At 43.1% G+C, this 21,215-nt stretch overlaps 1 protein-coding gene across 2 annotated transcripts; it reads right to left on the bottom strand.

Moving 5' to 3' along the window:
• Window positions 1–432: 432 nt before the first annotated feature.
• On the bottom strand, window positions 433–19,326 carry SEC11C (SEC11 homolog C, signal peptidase complex subunit). 2 transcript variants are annotated; one of them, NM_001133848.2, is given in 6 exon segments: window positions 433–633; window positions 1,577–1,634; window positions 3,401–3,520; window positions 6,525–6,674; window positions 9,600–9,709; window positions 19,194–19,326. In NM_001133848.2, coding segments are annotated over 6 exon segments (579 nt in total). In that variant the 5' UTR covers window positions 19,281–19,326; the 3' UTR covers window positions 433–579.
• Window positions 19,327–21,215: the final 1,889 nt, after the last annotated feature.

Genomic DNA, 21,215 nt, shown 5'->3' with positions numbered 1-21,215 from the left:
TACCCTTCTGGAGTTTTTGCAATTTTTCAAAGGCGTATGCACCATTTTTAATAATTTATTAAACACTTTTCAAATAATTTAACAAACTATCTCAAGATATATCATACCACAAAACAAAGCAGATTACATCCCTTCCTTCTAAAAGGTTTTGACTTTCTTAGTTTCTCAGATTACACTTCAATAAGAAACTATGTCCTTTTAAGGGCCTCTTTGTTTCCCCCCAGAAATGTCATTATATTAAGAATTTTACTTTTGAAACTCAGACATTACAACTATACATGTGGACCATGCCTTGTCCCACTAGCAGGCCAGGCCCTAAATAGCCTGCCTGGTTCTTGAAGTGGTGCAGACCCTCACACTCAGTGTAGAGTCTCCCACAATTGGCAGAGAGATTGAGCAGATTCAAATCAGAGTCCACAAAAGAAAGCCATCTTTACTGGTGAATCTTTTATTTGGACAAGACAAAAACATCTCCATACTGTTCCCTTTTATACAGAAAATGGAACATCTCAAATATATTAGTTTTTCTCTTTTTCAACAGAATTCATTTCAATCTGGTCTCAGGAACTGCTTCTCATTTTAGGATTCACGTTTTAGTAACACATATGCACCCATTACAGCCAAAAGAGCATACTGGAAAGAAAACACAATGGAAAATCACTGTGAGGTCTACAAAGAAATTTGGTCTGTAAATGTATTCAGATGAAGTCCGTTAAATACTGCGCTGAGGACAGAATCAAAAGATTACCTCTTCCTCCCATGCCTTGTTCTCTAAATGAGCTGTTCAATGCTACATTATGGTCAAAAACCCAAAAATATACTGATGGACTAAAGATCAGGCAACGAACAAACACAGCAAATGCAGTGCTTACTCCTACGCAGGTTTCCCATTGTTTGTCAAGTGATTTTTTAAAAATATATACACGCCTGTAATCCCAGCACTTTGGGAGGCCAAGGCAGGCAGGAGAACTCCTGAGGTCAGGAGTTCGAGACCAGGCTGTCCAACATGGCAAAACCCCGTCTCTACTAAAAATACAAAAATGAGCTGGGCATGGTGGCGGGCACCTGTAATCCCAGCCACTAGGGAGGCTGAGGCAGGAGAATCACTTGAACCTGGGAGGCAGAGGTTGTGGTAAGCCGAAATTGTGCCACTGCACTCCAGCCTGGCAACAGAGCCAGATTCTGTCCAAAATATATATATATATACATATGTATACATATGTGTGTGTATATATATATATTTAGAGAGAGAGAGATACCATTTTTGTTGAAGTTGAGAGGTAAGCATTACTGGTTTATGGTACTACTTTTGTATGTGTATGAAAATTTCCATAATAAAAAGCAACAATTAGATAAATGCCATTTTAGAACACTGAACATACAAGGGGAAAGTAGCTATTTTAAATAATTAAGTGTTGCTACTTTAAATGACTACATTAATTTGTAGTTAACTACAGATATTCTGCAGGCCTATTAATGGCAACATGTTTTAAGAAGATTGCCTGTTTACAGGTGCACAAGTAAAAGCTCCAATATTTAATGAAGTAAATAAATACAGACACACATAAATTCCTACCTTGAATTTTGGATAGTCATTCATTATTATGGTGACCATACCAACATATGGTAAAAACCTAAATTGTGGGATAAAAAGCAAGAGATATAAAAGTTGCTTATAATGTGACGATGGCAACATCTGAAAACACTGTAAATCAGTCTTAAGAAATGAATTGTACGAGGGAATGCCACTGACCGGGGCTGTAAGGATGTATTCAGCCCTGTCTCAAACAGCTTTATTAGTAAGGAGCGTCAGCACTGGCAGCCAGGACAAGTTTTCTAAGTAGGCACTTGGGTTGAGATAGTGATGCTGGTTGTCTTCACTTGCTACAATTAAAATAGTTAAGCCACTTGTACAAAAAGAATAGGCAACTTTCACAAATCTAGTTTTTATTTAGAAGAGAAGATTCAGATAGCCCATATAAAAACTGCTGTTAGATAAAGGTTTCAACGTACATGAATAATGAGTTTGTAATGCAAATAATTATTTCCCAGTGCTTGTCAGATATAACAAATAAATGTGTTGGGTAGCAAATACAAATGTGAATACCATAACTCATACTCAAATATGATTATGATCCCAGAGAGAGGAGGTTCAGTGCATAAACCAGCCAACGATTATGCTCACAAAATTAACAGCAATATGTAATCACATTGACCTAGGTCTCAATCATCTCTGCTCATGGGAAACAAGGTAACACACCAATAGGTACCCTCCAGTCTTTTATAAATCAGTGGTTCCATCCTCTCTCTTATCCAAAGCCTTTCACCAGAGTGTCTGGAAAGACAGGATGGACTAACTGGAAGCCCTCCTGGTCCCCCCAGAGATAATCAAGTGAAAATGCAACAAAGAAAAATGGTTAAAGGAGTAGGAAGAAGCCGTAAGCCACAATCTGACTAATAACGCTAAATCTGACAAAATGGGAGCCAGTCTTTCCAGCCTTAAAAAGCTAGTGAGAGTCAGGTAAGACAAAGAAAAACATTTCTAATGGCTGTTAAGCATAAAAAGGGTTGCCAAGAGAGGGGAAGAATTCCCTTTTTTGGTTTTTAATGAGGATACATTCTCTGTTATGTCAATCAGAAGCAGAACTCATTGCTGGACAACTACACAAAGATGAATACTAAAAGATGTATCACAGAAATGTTTTTAGTTGCGAAAAATAGGAAATAATCGAAGTGTCCACCAAAAGGGGATTGGTTAAATAAATAATTATTAGCAATAAAACAGCTTGTAGCCACTTAAAAAGATATAGATGTAGATTTGACACGAAAAGCTATTTCCAACTTCCTGTTGGGTGAAAAACAATCAAATTCTAAGTAAAATTATATATATGCATAACACACATCTGTACCAGCCCAGAGAGTATCTATCTCTGGGAGACTTTCTTGTAATGGTTATTTAAAATCCACAAATAACTAATCTCTCAGTGAGGATTTATTTTTCTTCTTTTTTTAGAACAAATTTTTTTTAATTTTTATTAACAGAGATGGGGTATCCCTATGTTACTCAGGCTGGTCTTGGAACTCCTGGGCTCAAGTGATCCTCCTGCCTCAGCCTCCCAAAGGTGCTGAGATTACAGGTGTGAGCCACTGCACCTGGCTGGATTTATTTTTAAACAGATTTGAACCCATCATCTAGATAATATAATTGGGTTCAGTTTTAGATTTTAGGTCTTTAGGAATTTCTAAGTTGTATTTAGTCTTCACAGGATAAACTAGAACTGCTTAGAACTCTCCTGATAGGTCATATTTGTAATTAATGACTCATTAGCCTATTGATTTAATTTCTTCATTTCTAAGTGTTTTTCATAACCTTCTATATAACTTAAAGGTAAATCCTCACCCTCTTGCTCTTCCCACCACGTCCTTCTTTTCCAGCCAGTTCTGGCCTTCTTTGTACAAGCCTCTATCGTCAACTTCATTATTATCTCCTTTAGTCAGAAATTTGATGTCTCCATTATCTCTGGAAAGCAAAATAATGTCCTCTCAAAAATTATTTTCAGCACAGCATCATTAACACAAACATTAGTTTACCCAAGACTTTACTGTCAGACAGGAGCATTTAGAAAAACAGTCAAAGATAACCTGACCTTCCTTTAGTCTAAGATGACTGCTTAAGACAACCATTCAACTGAAGCACAAATCTAATGACAGTTTTGTAGACTTAAATTCCAAAACACTCAAGTAACCTTGACAACAAAAAGCATGACCAAGCACAAGGGCAACAATTTGCTTCCAGCACAGCACACAATGAAGAATTGCTTCTTACCACATGGCTTCTGGGAATGACGAATAAACTAGGACCTGACATTTTTTAACCTGTAAACAAGTGTATTAGTGTCATTCATCAGTGGGCAAAATCATGTGAATCACCACTGTGCAATTCTTTCAAGTCCAGATTCATAACACACAAAAACGCTGCTGACAAGGAGCTTTTCCAGGCTCACTTCATTCACCTCAAGTCAGAACAGGTCAGAAGTCAGGACATGAAGCTGGTTTAACAACCTGTGTTGGACTTGAACTGTTTTCATTCTTAGACCTCATTGAACATTTGGTTTTTTGTTTATTTGTTTGTTTGTTTGAGATGGAGTCTTGCTCTGTCACCCAAGCTGGAGTGCCATGGTGCGATCTCAGCTCACTGCAACCTCTGCCTCCCAGGTTCAAGCGATTCTCCTGCCTCAGTCTCTGAGTAGCTGGGATTACAGGTGTGAGCCACCACACCGAGGTAATTTTTGTATTTTTAGTAGAGATGGGGTTTCGCCATGTCGGCCAGGCTGGTCTAGAACTCCTGACCTCAAGTGATCCACCCGCCTCGGCCTCCCAAAGTGCTGGGATTACAGGCATAAGCCACCGCGCCCAGCCTCATAGACCAATTTGTTAACATGGATGATATTCCTCTTCACTCCAGATATAAACTTGATCCTAGATCACACAGATTTGAGCACAAAGTAATTTAAATGCAAGTGTGCTCTAGGCTGTCCTCAGATTTCCTTTTCCTTGCCAAATGCAGAATTTGTTACTGCATTATTTCCTTCACCACTGACCACGGTAGTATAAAGTCGAATTTGCAAGGAAACAAGAATCACAAATGGCATAACACCAGTGTGTTAAAGAGACATGTGGGACTCATTTTAAGCATTCTAAACTGGTGCTCAGGTAGCCTTGACTCTAGAAACATAATATTGTAGTATTATGGAGCTGGAAAGAGAGTCTTCTTTCAATAAGACAGATGAAAAAAGAATGCACTAGGATAATGAGATAAAATGCCAAAAGCCCCCAAAGATTTGAAACCATATCAAAAAGAGCAAGCTGATTTGCAGCCATGGTTATAAAGGAAATCAGGATAAAAATCCTGACAGTCTCTCATAATTCATGCAAATTAGAGCAAATAATCATCATTTCCTCAACTTGGAACAAGTGATCATCTTTAGAAATTAATTGTAAGTCAGTGCGAGTACTGTCACATCATGACTGAGGATGCTTCTTCCTCAGGAATCTAACAGGTAGGCATCAAGTAACCGTTAGTACAGGACCAGTGTATCAGCACAGGTTGAAACTGGATTGTTCTCATGTTTAGAGTAATGCGAAGTGAATAAGTATCAATATCTGTGGGGTACACCTGTGAAGAAGCAGTAAATGGGCCGAGCACGGTTGCTCACATCTGTAATCCTAGCAATTCGGGAGGCCAAGGCGGGTGGATCACCTGAGGTCAGGAGTTCGAGATCAGCCTGGCCAACACGGCAAAACCCCATCTCTACTAAAAATACAAAAATTAGCCAGGTGTGGTGGTGCGTGCCTGTAATTCCAGCTATTTGAGAGGCTGAGGGAGGAGAATTGCTTGAACCCAGGAGACGGAGGTTGCAGTGAGCTGAGATCACGCCACTGCACTCCAGCCTAGGAGACACAGCCTCAAAAAAAAAAAAAAAAAAAAAAAAAAAAAAATTAGCCAGGCATGATGGTGCATGCTTGTAGTCCCAGCTACTCAGGAGGCTGGGGAAGAGTTGCTTGAACCCGGGAGGCGGAAGTTGCAGTGAGCAGAGATCACACCATGGCACTCCACCCTAAGTGACAGAGTGAGACTCCATCTCAAAAAAAGAAGCAGTGAATGGAATGGGAATCTAATACCAGATATGTACAAGTAGTTACCTCTCTCTCTCAAACTCAAACACACACACACATACACAGTGAGAAATGCTCCATTATTTAAAAACATACCTATGCATACCTAAATTTAATTCTATGACTCATACAGATAAAAATCCATACTAAGCTGTATAAAGGTAAACGAATAACCAAGTATATGAAATGTAACATTTTTACTAATCATGTGAAGTACTCTCTCATGGGAACTTTATATATCTGAGCAAGAAGTAAATGTTTCCGGTTCCAGAAAAGGGTCTTAGTAAGTAAGTCATGGCTGGTATTAACAGCAAGGCTTTTTGGGGAGTGGGGAATGGGGCGGTGGAAAATTAATGCAGAATATGCAATGACCAAATCATGAGATGAGTTGGAAAAGGAATTTTTATCCATCCAGGACTAATATTACTGCTGAAAATGCCACTTTGGCCAAAGTAACAGAAAAACAGCTAGTTTTTTTTGCATTTCAGAAAATAATTTCCATATCAAAACCATCCTCTGTTGCAATGTGACTTGATTTTCTTTCAGCTCCTTCAAATAACTAACATGTCATAATATATCACACCTTATATTTGTGCAGCAATTTAAGTTTCTGAATTGCTTTAGTAAATATTAGTTCCTTTAATTCTCATAATCACTCTGTGAGTTACTATGCGTTTAACTACTACAACTCCCATCCTATAGAAAGAGTTAAGCATTGGGTCCAAAGTCATCCAGTGAGTCAATGGCAGAACTCAGAACATAATCCAGTGCTTTTACTAGTTTCTAATTAGCCATGAATCTACCAAAAATTTACAAAACAAAGCCAAAAAGAAATAAAGCCTCTTTACTTTTCATGAACTTTGATTACTCTGTGAACTATTGGAATGTCTCGTCCTTCAACTTTAAAAACAACTATTTCACCAGCTCTGATTGGGTCTTCCCGGAAATTTGTGAGGAACAGGAGGTCTCCTCTGTGGAAGGCTGGCTCCATACTGCCACTGGAAAGAAGCACAAAGTCAGTATCGGCATTACCCTGTGTCCAAAAGGCCATCAGAATAAACATGTCAGAGGTGAAACTCAACAGTCAAGTAGGTCTCAGGAGCTATAAAACAAGCCAACGTGGCTTCCTTCTTAACTGCTCGAGGTGGCAACACGTGTGAAAGGAAATGGCTTCTACTGAGATCAACATGTCATGAGCACTGACAGGAACCTCTGCAGTTTGTATCAGGTAGAAAAGAAACCAGGATTATTGTCAAGTCTGAAGTAAAAGCTACCAATTTTTAGCTTTAAAAAAAGTCCTGCATCTACAAATACAGTAGTGTTTTCCTCCAGAACTGCAGGCTTATAGCTAGTTAATCATCTAGGGCAATCCTTTCATTTTAGAGCAGATCCCCGGCACTTAGGATACTGCTATACTTACTTAAGAAATGAGGAACACATGAATGCACTTGGGGAGCAGGACCCGCCCTGATGCCAAACTGAGGGCTGGGACAAAACTGGAACCCAAGTCTTTCACCTCCTGCACCAGCATCTTTTCCACCATATTCTACAGAAGCCCAATTCTAACAAACATTGACTGGGTTATTGTGGAAGTCAATAAATAATTCCACATGATACCGATTTAAACCTGTGCTAAAATCTTTGGTGGATTCAAAGTAAATTGCGACATGCTGGAAGCTGAAATTTTAAAAATTCATGATATATATTTGCTCATGCTTTGTTGTAACACGTGAGAAAATAAGACCTAGAAATACAGCTTGACGAGGGCTGTGCAACCAAGGATGAGTAACGGCTGCTGAGCAGGAAGAACCTGAGGAGAATGAACCGCTGAAGCTCCGTGGTGCTCTAGTGGGAACAAAGAAAACCATGGCTCCCAACAGGAGTTCAGGAAGCTGGCCCTCCTTCCCCTCCAGCCTGGCCCACCTTGAACATCTCAGCAGGTGCAGAAGGTGACAAGGAGAAATGCAGCCTGTCACTAAGTACCTTCTGATAGGTTTAGGTTTAAGTGAAATCAGTGCCACTAAGTATGGTCATGGATGAAGCATTCAAAATCAGCCAATTTGAATGACGGGGGAAAAGGGCTAGAAATATAACTGACTTAAGAGAAAACATCACAGTCAAAACAATTGAGTTTTTTCTGCCTCCCAATATGAAATTCTATTTCGTCTTCTTAATAAAACGTAATTGTTTCAGGGTTAAAAAAAAAAAAAGCTAAAATGCTTAAGATAATTTCTTCATCTGTGGCTTCATCTTTATTCCTTCAGCAAAATTCCTGAAGATACAGTGGGAAGATGTTGAATAGAAAAGTAACGGTTAAGGGAACTGCAGCTAGGAAAAGATCCCTGCACAGATTGCAGAGGCCACAGGTGCCCTGAAGTTGGACATCAAGGGTCACTATCATGTCCTATGAGGAGAGGAGTTCTTTTCAATGTTTCACTAATATCAATGTCTACTTGCTTTCCTCATGGGCCAGATTCCCCCAAAAACCACACATCCCTTAGGGATGTCATTGGTTTATGTTGACAAACCAAATTGCTTTAATATTACAAAGGATGCTTTTAAAAAAAAAAAGTCCCTAAGTGCAGCAATTTCACACTACCTTCTGTGTGCAACTGTGTCTGTGAGATTTGAGGAGGGCTAGGAAATCTCAGATCTAATGTTGGCTCTGCCAAAAGTTACTGGGAGATGCTTGAGGCTTGGCCTCACTGAGCCTCAGGTTCCTTATCTGTTAAGGGAGAGGGTCCATCTAAATTTGAGGTTTTAAATTCCTTCTTCTTTAAAAAAAAAAAAAAAAAAAAAAAGCCTTAAAATCCTTCCTTCAAATGAAATCTTACCAGGAAGTATAACCACATAAAACACATAAAGGTGGCGCTGTTGCACGTGAAGCAAGGCTAAGGCTTCCTGAATCCATGAGTGTGCTTCCCTTCTCCCCACTCCTAATCTACCCACCCCAACCCCAGGGGCCTCCCCAAAGCACAGTGTGAACGCGAGTGGGTCGGAGGTCCCACAGCTCTGCTGTGAGCTAGGCTGTCCTCAGGCTTCTAAATTCATGAAAACTCAATCTCTAGAAGTGTGCCCCTTGGCCAACCACATGAGGGCGGCCTGGTGAGGCATGGATCATGGCTACGGCCCCACAAGGTGGTGGCAAGGCCTGGTGGAGGGAAAAGGCACTGGTTTGGGAGCTAAGAGCCCTGTGTTCTGGCCTCAACTCCTGCACTGGTAGGCTGTGACTCTGCCCAAGTTACTGCCACAGCCTACCATGCCACCTTGAAAACAACAGATTTGATGACCAAAGACACACCGGACAGACAGCGTCTTGAAGCACCTATCAGTTCCCAAACACGGCCATTTGATTTCAAATTGATGTTAAGTTTTTCCCCTTGGATGGCTTTATGGCTGTGTGAAGTTAACTCTAGTGTTAACTTTTCTAAAATAAACATGCTGTACTTTTATAAGCATCATAGTCTCAAGAAGATAGTAGCCATCAATACATCAGTATTACTGAAGAAGCCTGAAAAAAAAAAACTAGACACAATGCTACGCACTGGGGATACAGACTCCCTCTGCCTGTTTGGTACAAAGAAAATAAAGTAACATTTTTAGTTATGTTTAAAAATCAATTTGTATAGAAATAATGCATGAATACCACATATTATTAAATTGTCATTTGAAATGGATTAGGTACACGAGCATCAACATGGTTAAAGCTCTAAAATGTCTACTAAGAAAGATAAGATTTTTCAAAAGCTAGAAAAAAAATGAAACATTTTCAAAATAGATATCAATAAAGACTAATAATTTATCCAATTAAAATCTTGAATTTAGCTGTCATGCAGGTTTTTACTTAAGGCTGCCCCACTCCTCAGGCCCAAGGCAGCCTTGTGATGGAGGCTGGAGGCTGGAGGCCAGCCTGGGGGACCTACCTCAGCACCACCACTATGGGGCTCTCACTGCCCGTGAGCACGATCAAGCCTTTCCATATCATGAGTGCAGAAGACACGATCATGGCGAAGTTTAAAACCTGGTAATAGAGCTGGAATGAAAAAGAGGAAACCACGATGAAAACCAATAGCAGAAGATCCACCAACCTGTGAAGCTGGAGATGCACTTATCAAACTTTTTCAAGGACACGATTTTAGGACAGGAAACTAACACGTGGTACAAAATTCTGCAGTATTTCAACTTCTGTCCCTGGAAAGCGCCTTGCAAATATCATCTCTCCCTAAGTGAGAGAGAAGGGAGGAAAAAAAGAGCGATCTGTGAGGCTTGTCTTGTTAAAGCCTCAAGGAGGCCCTAATCACCTCTTTGGGGATCTCCCAGCACCTTATACCCTAGAGAGTTCCACTACTCAAGGCCTGCCACCAGAGCCTCCCGATGCAGACCAGTCCCAGACACGGCGCAGCATGGTAAGCACAGGTCTAACCCAGATCCACACACTGTGGATTCACCTAGAACTACCTTTAGCCTCAAATGGAAGCTTCGGAGTCCTATAGTGCTTGGCAATGAGGCCATCCTGCTCTAAAAATGACATTTTAAAACCAGTGAACAGAAACTCTAAACACCTGGAGGTTTAATTTTTCATAAATGTTTTAAAAAGTAAATAACAAATATTTGGTTAAGAGCACAGGTGGGGCCGGGCACAGTGGCTTACACCTGTAATCCCAGCACTTTGGGAGGCTGAGGCGGGCGGATCACAAGGTTAGGAGATCAAGACCATTCTGGCTACCGGTGAAACCCCGTCGCTACTAAAAAATACAAAAGAAAATTAGCCGGGCATGGTGGCGGGCGCCTGTAGTCCCAGCTACTCGGGAGGCTGAAGCAGGAGAATGGCGTGAACCTGGGAGGCAGAGGTTCCAGTGAGCCGCGATCGCGCCACCGCACTCCAGTCTGGGCGACAGAGCGAGACTCCATCTCAAAAAAAAAAAAAAGAGCACAGGTGGGAGGGTCACACGAGTTGATGCATAAGCACTAGTTACATCAGCTCTGAGAAGGAGGTGAAAGCCCATCCGATCTACCTCAAACCACTGCGTTTAGACCCACCAGGCTTGCCTCGCTCCCTGCAGCATGGCACGGGCTGAAGCACAGGTTCTTCCTTGCTGACAGCTGCCTGCTGCACCTGCCAACTCCTGGTGACTAAAGGAGAAAACAACACCTGCCCATGTGCCAACACCCTGTCAGGCTGGAGCTGACCTGTCAGCCCAAACATCTGCCTTCCTTCCAGGCGCAACAGGGACTAACGCTGCTGTGGCTAGTACCACTCAAAATCAAAGCCCCTCATGGCATTGCCAGCACCGCCCTCCAGGGAGGCTCCTTACTTTGGTACCTGCCTCAATCTTCTTCTTCACAACCCTGCAGTTGTTGGGGTGATCTGCAGAGCCAGGTGGGTGGTCCATCAACACTGTGCTGTCTCAATTCCTGGGCCCCCATCCACATCTCCAAAGATCTTCCCTCCATTGGGACCACTCACCCTCAGCAACATACCCTAGAACCAAAATGGCTCTATCCCCACGTGGGTCTCTGGTTCAATGACCCCCTTCCACCGGGCCACAAGTGCCTATTCTCCTGGCATCTGTGCTCACTTCTGTGTACACCTGAGGACCCGTGTTCTGTGTACACCTGAGGTCCTTCACCCCTCACTTCTGTTTTTCTACTCTCAGCATGCAGTGTGCACAGTCACTTATAGGGTGGCAGCCACAACCCCCACCAGGCCTGGCAGCCTTTCCTCCAGAGATTTCTGTTCCCCTCTCCAGGGAATGAACTCCCAGACCTCTGCTGAGGAGGTTGAGGCCTCTGGGTGGAAGACACAGGACAGCGAGGGGTCTCACTACTTCTCTGCTTTTCTACCCAATCAAATTTACTTCAGCCCTACCTCCCCTTCACCTTCAGTTCTGGGGACACCAATTCCTGGGTCTCTGAGGACTCTCTCTGCCTCACAAACCTGAAGAGCCACAGCCTCCCCCAGTGCCGCTCACATCCTGGCTTTCTCTGGCTGTGCCAGTTCCCATTCTTCCATCTGTTTTCCAGCTTCTAGTATTTGGCTGATCTTGTTTCCTTTCCTGGGCATATCCTTGAGTAACTGATAACTTCTAAACTCTCCTTGCTATTAATATAGTTTTAGTGTTTTGGAGGCAGTGATGTTAGACAGGTTAGATCCCACCTTAGCTCCCTACCAGCTTTCCAGAACATACTTTTGAATTGAGTTTGGAGTGAGGACCTGGATCACGTGGCTCTGGGCAACATCATTTTCCTCAACTATCCAAATTTAATATTAACTGAGATGGAAGGTGGTGGTATGAACTCTTTGAGCATTGAGTACAACTTAAAATACAGTTTTAAACAGTTTAAATACAGTCTAAAGTACACAAGGCCTGGAAAAGTCAGAGTGAAAGACACTCAGGAAGTCCAAATAGAGACTTGCCAGGTGGTTCTATGTGGTTCTGACTTCTCGGTGTATGGACCGTTCTTTACAGCAGCAACGCAAGCATCAGCGTGCACTAGGATCAGCTGGTGATGCCTGAGGACTGCACTTCAGACACATTCCCAGGTGACACGAAAGCTGCTGGCGTGGGAGTCACAGCTGAGAACCACTGCTCTATACCATTGGTTCTCAACCTTGGCTGCACCTCAGAATCATCGGGGAAGCCCTGGAAAGTCCATCCCAGACCAGCTGAATCACTGGGAGGGGTGGGGTGATTCTGAGGTGCAGTGAAAGTTGAATCACGGCTCTATACCTCCTCCTCCCATCAGCTAAAGACTCTCCCATCGCAAACCCTTCCTCCACCTCACATCCTCCTCCAGCTTTCACACTCTCTCTTCTCCTTCACAGCTCTTCTCAAAACAGTGTCTACCCCAAGTGGCTCCCCTTCTTCACCATCTATATTCAGTCCTCAACCTACATAGTCAGTCACATGCTCACTAAATCCAAAGGGTAACTGTCGGCCCTCACCTTACCTGACCTTCCAGCAGCTCTCAACACACACGATCATTTCTTCAAACCCTTGGCCCCTGACTTCCAGGATGGCATGCCATCCACTTCTCACCACTTTCTTGTCTTCCTGCCAGTTGCTCCTCCTCTACCTGAACCTCCTCCTCTACCTGAATGCTGGCATTGGTCCCATCATGCTAACTACTCCCAATTCAGAGACTTCCAACTGCCTACCTGACGCTTCCACTTAGATGTCTTTAAAGATACCCCATCCTCAACATGTCAAAATTCAACTTACCTTCTCCAAAAGCTTTCAGTGCTAGGGATCCTTCTCTCAGTAAATGACATTATTATCGCCCTGCTGTTTGGAGCCACCCCCTACCCATTCATTCTATACATTCTGGCTTTCCAAACACATCTGGAGTTTGTCCAGGTCTCTCTATTCCCACTGCCGCCACTCTCATCATATCACCAACAGGGCCCATCAGGCTGCTGTGAGAGCCTCATGACAGGTTTCCTAATGCCCATGCACACCTCTTCCGATCCATTCTCCGTGCTACACTCAGGGAGGTCATGCGCCACTTTATGACAGACACATTCTGAAAAATGCGTTGTTAGGTGATTTTATTGTTGTTTGAACATCATAGAGTGTACTCATACAAACCCAGATGGTGTCGCTTACTATACCCCTAAGCTATAAGACGTAGCCTATTGCTCCTAGGCTAGAAACCTGTACAGCGTGCTACTGTATTGAATACTACAGGCGACTGTAACACACTGGTAAGTATGTAACTAAACATAGAAAAGCCACAGTAAAAATATGGTATAGTTTTTTGGGACCACCATCGTGTATGTAGTCCACCATTGATGGAAACATCATTATATGGTGCTTGACTGTACTGGTTTTCAAATGCACATCTGGTCACCTGGTTGTCTATGCCCTGCCTAAAGCCCTTTGATTGCATCCCACTACTCTGAGGATGAAGACTAAACTACAGTATGGACTCTAAGGCCCTGCTTCAGCTTGTGAAGCTCGCCTCACCCCAGCTGCACTGGTGGTATCTGTCCATGCTTCCACCTCACACGCTTCTTTCCACCCCAGGGCCTTTACCCAGAAGGCTCCCTCCCTGGACCCCTTAGTTTACCAAACACTCACCTTTACACCCACCTTTAAATGTCAGTGTCCAACAGAACCCTGCCCTGACTGGCTAGACCAGAAATCAGCAAATTTTTGTGTAAAGGGCTAGACAGTAAATATTTTATGTTTATGGGTCACATAGTCTCATTGAAACTACTCAGCCCTGCCAATGTAGCGGGAAAGCAGCCATAAACAATATGTAAAAGAGCATGGCTGTGTGCCAATAAAACTTTACAAAAACAGGTGGTGCAATGGGGTTTGCCAACCTCCACTCTGGCCAGCCTAGGTCTTCCTATTATATATTCTTACTGCATCCTGTATTTCTTTATATCATTCATCAGCATCATAATTAAGCATATAATTACCTAATGTGTCTTTTGCACTAGACCTTACATTCCACAAAAGTAGGGATCATTTCAGACTTGCTCATAGCTGTATCCTCAAGATTCAACATGGGTTTAGCAAAAAGTTAAGTATTCAATTTGTTGAATAAATAGTGATAAAATAAACATCTTTAATGGTGAGTGCAAACAAATCAGCAATAAGAAAAACACTAAAATTCCAACAGAAAAAGGTAAAAGCTTAAAACTATAATTTTCCAAAGAGAAAATACAAGTAGTAAATAAACATAAAAAGTGTTCAAACCAATAATCCTGCCTCTACCCTCCTTGCAACCCCTTCCTTTTTTTTGTTTTTAGCAACTTTTTTTTTTTTTTTTTAAGATACAAGGTTTCATTCTGTCACCTAGGCTAGAGTGCAGTGGTGCAATCATAGCTCACCACAGCCTCAAACTCCTGGGCTCGATGGATCCTCCCACCTCAGCCTCCCAAGTGGCTGGACTACAGGCATGTGCTGGCATGCCTGGGTAGTTCTAAATTATTTTCTTTGGTAGAAATGGGGTCTTTTATGTTGCTCAGGCTGGTCTTGAACATCCTAGCCTCAAGCAATCCACCCAAAGTGCTGGGACTATAGGTGTAAGCCACCACACCTAGCCTTTGCCTAAGAAATTTAAAGTGTCTGGTGTTTTTTTTGTTGTTGTTAATACTAATACTTAGTGCTGGCAAGAATACACTGTGATGGGGATACAAATTGATAAACCACTCTGAAAGCTATTTGGCATTAGTATTAAGAGGTTACTCTTGGCCCGTAATCATACTTCTAGGAATTCAGTATAAACTAAAGGCAGGTTGAGAATTATGGCCCGAAGACATTTATTACAGTCTTAATTCTAATAATGTGGAAGACGAAATAAATGAGCAACAATATGGAAATAAGTGAGTAGAAAATGGGGCCAGGTGTGGTGTGGCTCACGCCTGTAATCCCAGCACTTTAAGAGGCCGAGGTGGGCGGATAACCTGAGCTCAGGAGTTGAAGACCAGCCTGGCCAACATGGTGAAACCCCATCTCTACTAAAGATGCAAAAATTAGCCAGGCATGGTGGTGCGTGCGCCTGTAATCCCAGCTACTCCGGAGGCTGAGGCACAAGAATCACTTGAACCCGGGAGGCGGAGGTTGCAATGAGCCGAGATCACGCCACTGCACTCCAGCCCGGGTAACAGAGCAAGACTCCATCTCAAAAAAAAAAAAAAAAAAGAAAAAGAAAGTGGCAGATTACTCCACTATTTAAAACAATGCATAAAGAACTTAATGGGAGTGGAGAAGAAAGCAGGTTGGGTTGGGGGAGGAAAATAAAAAGGAACTTTAATGACATGACCAAACACAGTATGTTGAATGAAAAATGTAAGCTGCAGTAGGATCTCACCAAACGATAAAACAAATACAAAGAGATGCCCCAAGACGCTAAGAGAGGCTATTTTAGGATAGTGAAATTATGAGTCATTGACTTTTCTTCTTTAAACTGTTCTCTGTTCTGAAAACAAACTCTGACTGATGTAAGGTAGGAAAAGCAGAGCTCAAAACTGTCTCTTGCTAATGTTAAAACTGTAAAAATAGGTAATTTGAGGCAATAATGAAGGATACAACTGAAAGTGAGGACATAAGTGAATTAAGATAATTGTTAATGTATTTTGGTGCAATAAATCAAAATAGGAAAATAAATATAATTCAACATTAAAGTTACACACTTTTTTTTTTTTTTTTTTTGAGATAGAGTCTCACTGTGTTGCCCTGGAGTGCAATGGCGCGATCTGGGCTCACTACAACCTCCGCCTCATGGGCTCAAGTGATTCCCCTGCCTCAGCCTCCCAAGTAGCTGGGATAACAGGTGTGCACCACCACACCCGGCTAATTTTTATATTTTTAGTAGAGACAGGGCTTCACCGTGTTGGCCAGGCTGGTTTTGAACTCCTGACCTCAAACCATCTGCCCACCTCGGCCTCCCAAAGTGCTAGGATTACAAGTGTGAGCCACTGCACTCAGCCTACACACCATTTTTAAAAGCGACTTGGCTACTGTGTCAATAGCAAATTATGAAACTATCACTATATTCCCAGGAGAGTGAAAAAGGAAACTGGAGTGCTAAGCAGACACTGTCAAAGTGTTGGGCTATAATACGTTAAACCATTGCTTCTTCTGGTTACATGGATTAAGTTCTTTAGTGGTGATTTCTAAGATTTTAGTGCAGCTGTCACCGGAGCAGTGTACACTGTACCCAATATGTAGTCTTTTATCCCTCATCAAATGAAGAATATTTACCAGAAAGATGCCATGAAACAATCAAAGTCTTTACACCATTTCACCATACGCTCAAAGAGCATAATGGAAAAAAATCAAAGATCACAAAGCAAATACTTAAGCATGCAAAGAAGTGAGCCGTTAGAAGAGATAAAACATTCATGTCTTCATTCAATAAATATTGAGGTTCCAACAACAACAACAAAACACTGCTTCTAAAGTAAAATCAGCCTTACAAGTCACGTCACTCTAAAGCAGAAGTTGTTCACTGGAATTTACATTCAAAAACCTCCCCACCTGCTCTGCCTGACTTAAAGGACTTGATAAATAACCGCTGTTTCATTATGAATTACATATCTGATTAGGAAAGCCCCAAACCATAGTTTTAAACAAAGATTGCCATTTTTAGACAAGTTTTCAAGCCATCTGGCTCCACCCTGATAAGAGCAAATTATAAAATCTTGCCACTTATCCAGTAAAAACCTCGTACCAAGAATATATTTTCCAGTATAATTTCCCATGCTTGAAAAGTTCATTAAGGGGAAGCAAAATCAATTCCTCAAAAAAAACTTCCTTTGAGCAAGCCATCTACCTGCTAAGGAAATGCCCAAATACACAAAAATCTAAAAATCAAACTAAGAAACCACAGATCACACTTTTAACACCTTAACTTTAAGAAACCTACTAATCAGATTCTAGGCTTAGAATCCTGGAATCCAGAAAAGTAATTTTGATTGAACTACTGACAAGCTGACTGCGGTCTGAAAAAAAAAACAACCACCATGTTTCACGGGTGCTTTTGTTGTTGTTCACCTTTGCCTACCAACTTTGTATGCTCAGCACTTAATGCTCACAACAGAGTGTAGAACTAAGTCCATACTCAGTCATTGTCAACCAAAGATGAAACAGCCAATGTCTAAGAGTTTTAAACAAACATTTCAGACCAAATATTCTGGCTTGACAGCAGCAGCACTGCCAGTAGCTGTATTTCTTCCTCTCTTCCTCACTGCAGAAACAAAGAGCCCTTGTCTTGCATGTGGGTCCTGCTTTAATAGTAAGCAGGGGCAGCAGAGAAAGAAGGTCCTGCTTTCAAGACTGGTGGAGCATGCAGGCCTGACAAAGTGTCATAAGATGCTATTTTGGAGGGAAGAAGAGAAAGAAAAAAAAAAAAGCAAAAAGACAAAGCTTTTTTTAAAAGTACCAAGAAGCAGTAGATTTGAGCTTGCTGAATTTTAATTAGAAGACTAGCAAAACAGGCAATACAGCCAGCGACTGGCAGGCCTTATCACTGAGAGCAAAAACACGCTGATCTTTCAAAGGGCAAACTGGTTTAGGGATCAACACACTCATCAGAGGGCCTTTTCTGACAGTCTGCAATTATAGCCATCAGTAATCAGTACCAATTTTAGAGACACTTTAAAAACCCAGCCATTAAGTCTAGATTTTTAAACAAAGCTCTACTTCCTGGAGGATATTCTTGCGAACAGCATCCGTGCTCAGGACATTATCAGTTACTTTTTTAAGCTGGTGATAATCTCTACTACAACTCATCTTCCAGAAACAGGAGTTATCAGCTTTGCACACCTAGACACTACCACATCCTAAACACGGTTGATGAAATAGAAATTATCAAACTTTCCCACACTACTGCACTAGTCTGAAATTCTACTTGGGTAAGGGGGAGGAGAGTGAGAGGGAAAAAAACACATATGCCTAAAGGAGTAAGTTGTGACCTCCAATGGGCACCACCCCACATCTCAGCATGATGGAGCAAATGAAACTGGATGCCATCAAAATAATGAGGATTAATACCATTTTCAAAGACAATCCAAACCCCCTGGTTGGAAGGTCCCATTTTTCTTAGCACAATTTATTAGTAGCAATAGTGGCATTAGTATCCACCGTGATATTTAGGCCCTACAGATCCCCCAATTCTCTACCTAGAAGCTTACATAATCGTATTTTTCCTGATTGAGAGGGCTTTCTTTCCAATCCCTACTCACTCTTAACCTTATAGTGAAGAGATAAGGACCCAAAGACAGTGATGATGGCCAATAAGTGGCTAAGGAGAGAGCAAGAGGAACGAACGTTTTCCTCTGAGGTCCTCTCACAAAGGAGAGGGAATTCAACCGCCCCAGCTGCCCAAAGACCCTACACTGCCTCCTATATTCAGAGTGCAGCCATCTCAGAAGTTAGAGAAGGCTTCTGGAATCCCGCTGGGAACACTGGTTGAGTCCACAATGATTGCGCACCGCTTGTGAGCTCTCTAGGCACAAGGAGCATTATTTAGTCCCGACCCACGGTCAGGGGAAAAACAACCCAGGCTGGGAAGAAACTGCTTTAGGAGGCATCGCTGGACAGCTCCCATTGTAGGAAAGTTCTTCCCTCTCGCCTGCCTTTCTGCCTCTTCCACCTGCGGGCAGTCAGGCCTCTGAAGCCCCACAGAGAAATCGGTTCCCTCTTCAGCGGGTGGCCCTTCAAATACGCGCAGAGAGCTGTCGCTCACCGAGTCATCTCTCCCACAAGCATGGCTGTGGCTTTCTCAACCACATTTGACATTCCATGGCAAGGGGTTTCTTCTATTCTCCCCTTTCCTGCACCCTCCCCTAATTGTGCTCTTGTCAGGGCAAGGAAGTGCACACCCATGCCCACAAGTGGGCGCAGAACCCAGGGCCTGAGAGCCCAGCGCGGGAGCTTCGGGTGGCCGCCCCGCCGCAGTCACTGGGAGCTGCCCTTGCCGGAGCCCTGCCCGGGAAGCCCCGACTCCCCGCTAGCACAGTCGGTCCCGGCCAGGGCGCGCTCACCACCCTCCTCCGTCACCTGGCGCTTGTTCATCTTCTTCAGGTCCCCGAAGATATCCAAGCCGGACGCGGGGAGATGTGCCCCCACGGCGCCCGCGCGTACCATAGCAGGGTCTCCGGGGACCTAGCGGCCCGCCGGCTCTGGGTGGCACAGACGGCTGCGGAGCGCCTGCCGGCCCCCGCCCACCGGCCCAGCGCCCTTGCGGCCACGTGACCGGCGACTCGCTTGGGCGTCTGGGAATCGTAGTCTCGCTAGTCTTGGGCACTGGCCAGCCAGGAATGAACCCGAAGGAAGAAAACTACCACTCCCAGAATGCTGCGGGGTGGGCACCTCGGCCAGTGAAGACCCGGGGCTCCTAGGGAGGGCAGCTACAGGGCTCCGGAGCCTTGTCCGACACTTTGGAGGGAACATCGAGCAGCGAGTGACCCCGCATACCTCGGGGGCAACTCGGGGAAGGGACTACTCAAGAGGAGCTGAATTTCCCGACTCTGGTCAGGCGCCAAGAGGACACCTAACTCCCGCTCGCAAATCACCTAGCCGTGTATCTTGGCTATTGGATGACTGCAGCGAGGAAAGGTGGTGCCTCTACGCTGGAGGCGGGCTGAGCCGAATCGGGGCGGGGCCTAAAGATGGACTGCGGTGGGCAGGGCTTGGAAGAGGCGGGACTTTTGAGGCCGCTGAATTCTGCATTTTGAGTGGTACCACTTGAATGCAAGGAAATATCTTTGAATGCCTTGACCATAGTTGGGTTGCAATGGATATTAATTAAATGAATACATAACCACCTAATTTCACACACGAGAAAGCAAAGGCCCAGAAAAGTTCATTGACATGGCCAAGGTTAAGTGGAAATGAGTGGAATATAACTCAAGGTTGTAAATTTAGAAGTCCTAGATTACCTTTGGTTCATTCAGTCACTCGTGTATGCATTATGCATTATTTATTGTATTTATTTATCCACAAATCTTTGTGGAGCACCTACCATGCACCTGGCCTTGTTCTAGGCACTTGAGAAACATCAGTGAACAATACAAGCAAAGATTCTTGCCCTCATGAAGCTTATATTCTACCGAAGGCAGACATAATAGATAATTTATACAGTACCTAAAGGATGGAGATGCTATGACAACAGGAAAAGCAGATAAGTTGAATGGGGAGGTCTGGGGGAAAGGATCAGGTTGCAATTTGAAATATACCAGAAGCTGACTTACCATGAAGCTAATGAATGGTAAGTTCCGGGACCCTTCAGTTGCAAAGGTGTTTTCCAAGGTGTGGGAGAAACTTAACCATAGAATGTGTAAAATTTTCAAAAGCAAGATATTGCAACTGTTATTGGTTAAGAGTTCTGTTTCATTGCATTCCAACTTCACCTCCATTACATTTCCCCTCCTGTTGGAGGGACAAGGAGAATTTTGGGGATCCAGCTAAGGAAGAAACGAGTTGGAGATACATTTAGTTTGAGTTTAGTGAATATATTTATGTGGTTCATGGTCTTTCCTGCCATCCTCGTGTAAAAAATGGCTTCTGGGAATACTGCCATCCACTGTGCCAACTCACCTGGCACCGTGGCAGGAAGTCGCACTGGAAGTGGCATCTGATGTGAAAGTGTTCTGCAGCACTTGGCCTTGGAAATATGTGGGTAGGAGAGAAAAAGCAAGGTTTGAAATGTACAGATCCAGAAGCTAGTCTGTGTAAAATTCTTCCAAATATCAGATGTATAAAATTGTAAGTGGAAGACACAGTGCTTAGTACACAGGAAGATATGGTGATAGTTAACCCTGTCACTAATAATTGCTGGAACTAAGGTGGCAGCACTAAAGGTTCAGAATCTGGATACATTTTGAAGAAAAAGTCTTCGGGATTTTTTGAAAGAATAAATATAGGGCGTGAAAGAAGAAAAGAGATTGAGGCTGACTCCAGGGTTTTTAACCTATGGAACTAGAAGGGTAGAGTTCCCCTCAACTTTAATGAGGGAAGCTGTGGGTGGAACAGGTTTATGGGAATAGAGTAAGGGTCCAAAATGTGACCAATAAACCTAGA

The sequence above is a fragment of the Pongo abelii genome, chromosome 17, assembly GCF_028885655.2.
Source record: "Pongo abelii isolate AG06213 chromosome 17, NHGRI_mPonAbe1-v2.0_pri, whole genome shotgun sequence".
Lineage (NCBI taxonomy): Eukaryota > Metazoa > Chordata > Mammalia > Primates > Hominidae > Pongo > Pongo abelii.
Note: the sequence above shows the minus strand (reverse complement) of the source record. Positions and strands in the feature narration are given on the sequence as shown.

Bases quoted from the DNA above. Each gene is read 5' to 3' on its own strand.
- SEC11C (XM_009252420.4), bottom strand. From the start codon at position 9,682: ATGATCGTGTCTTCTGCACTCATGATATGGAAAGGCTTGATCGTGCTC. The intron at 6,675-9,599 runs GTAGGTCCCCCA...GCTTCTTTCCAG, and splicing joins CCCATAGTGGTGGTGCTGAG to TGGCAGTATGGAGCCAGCCT. The intron at 634-1,576 runs GTAGGAATTTAT...TTTTCTTTCCAG, and splicing joins ATGACTATCCAAAATTCAAG to TATGCTCTTTTGGCTGTAAT.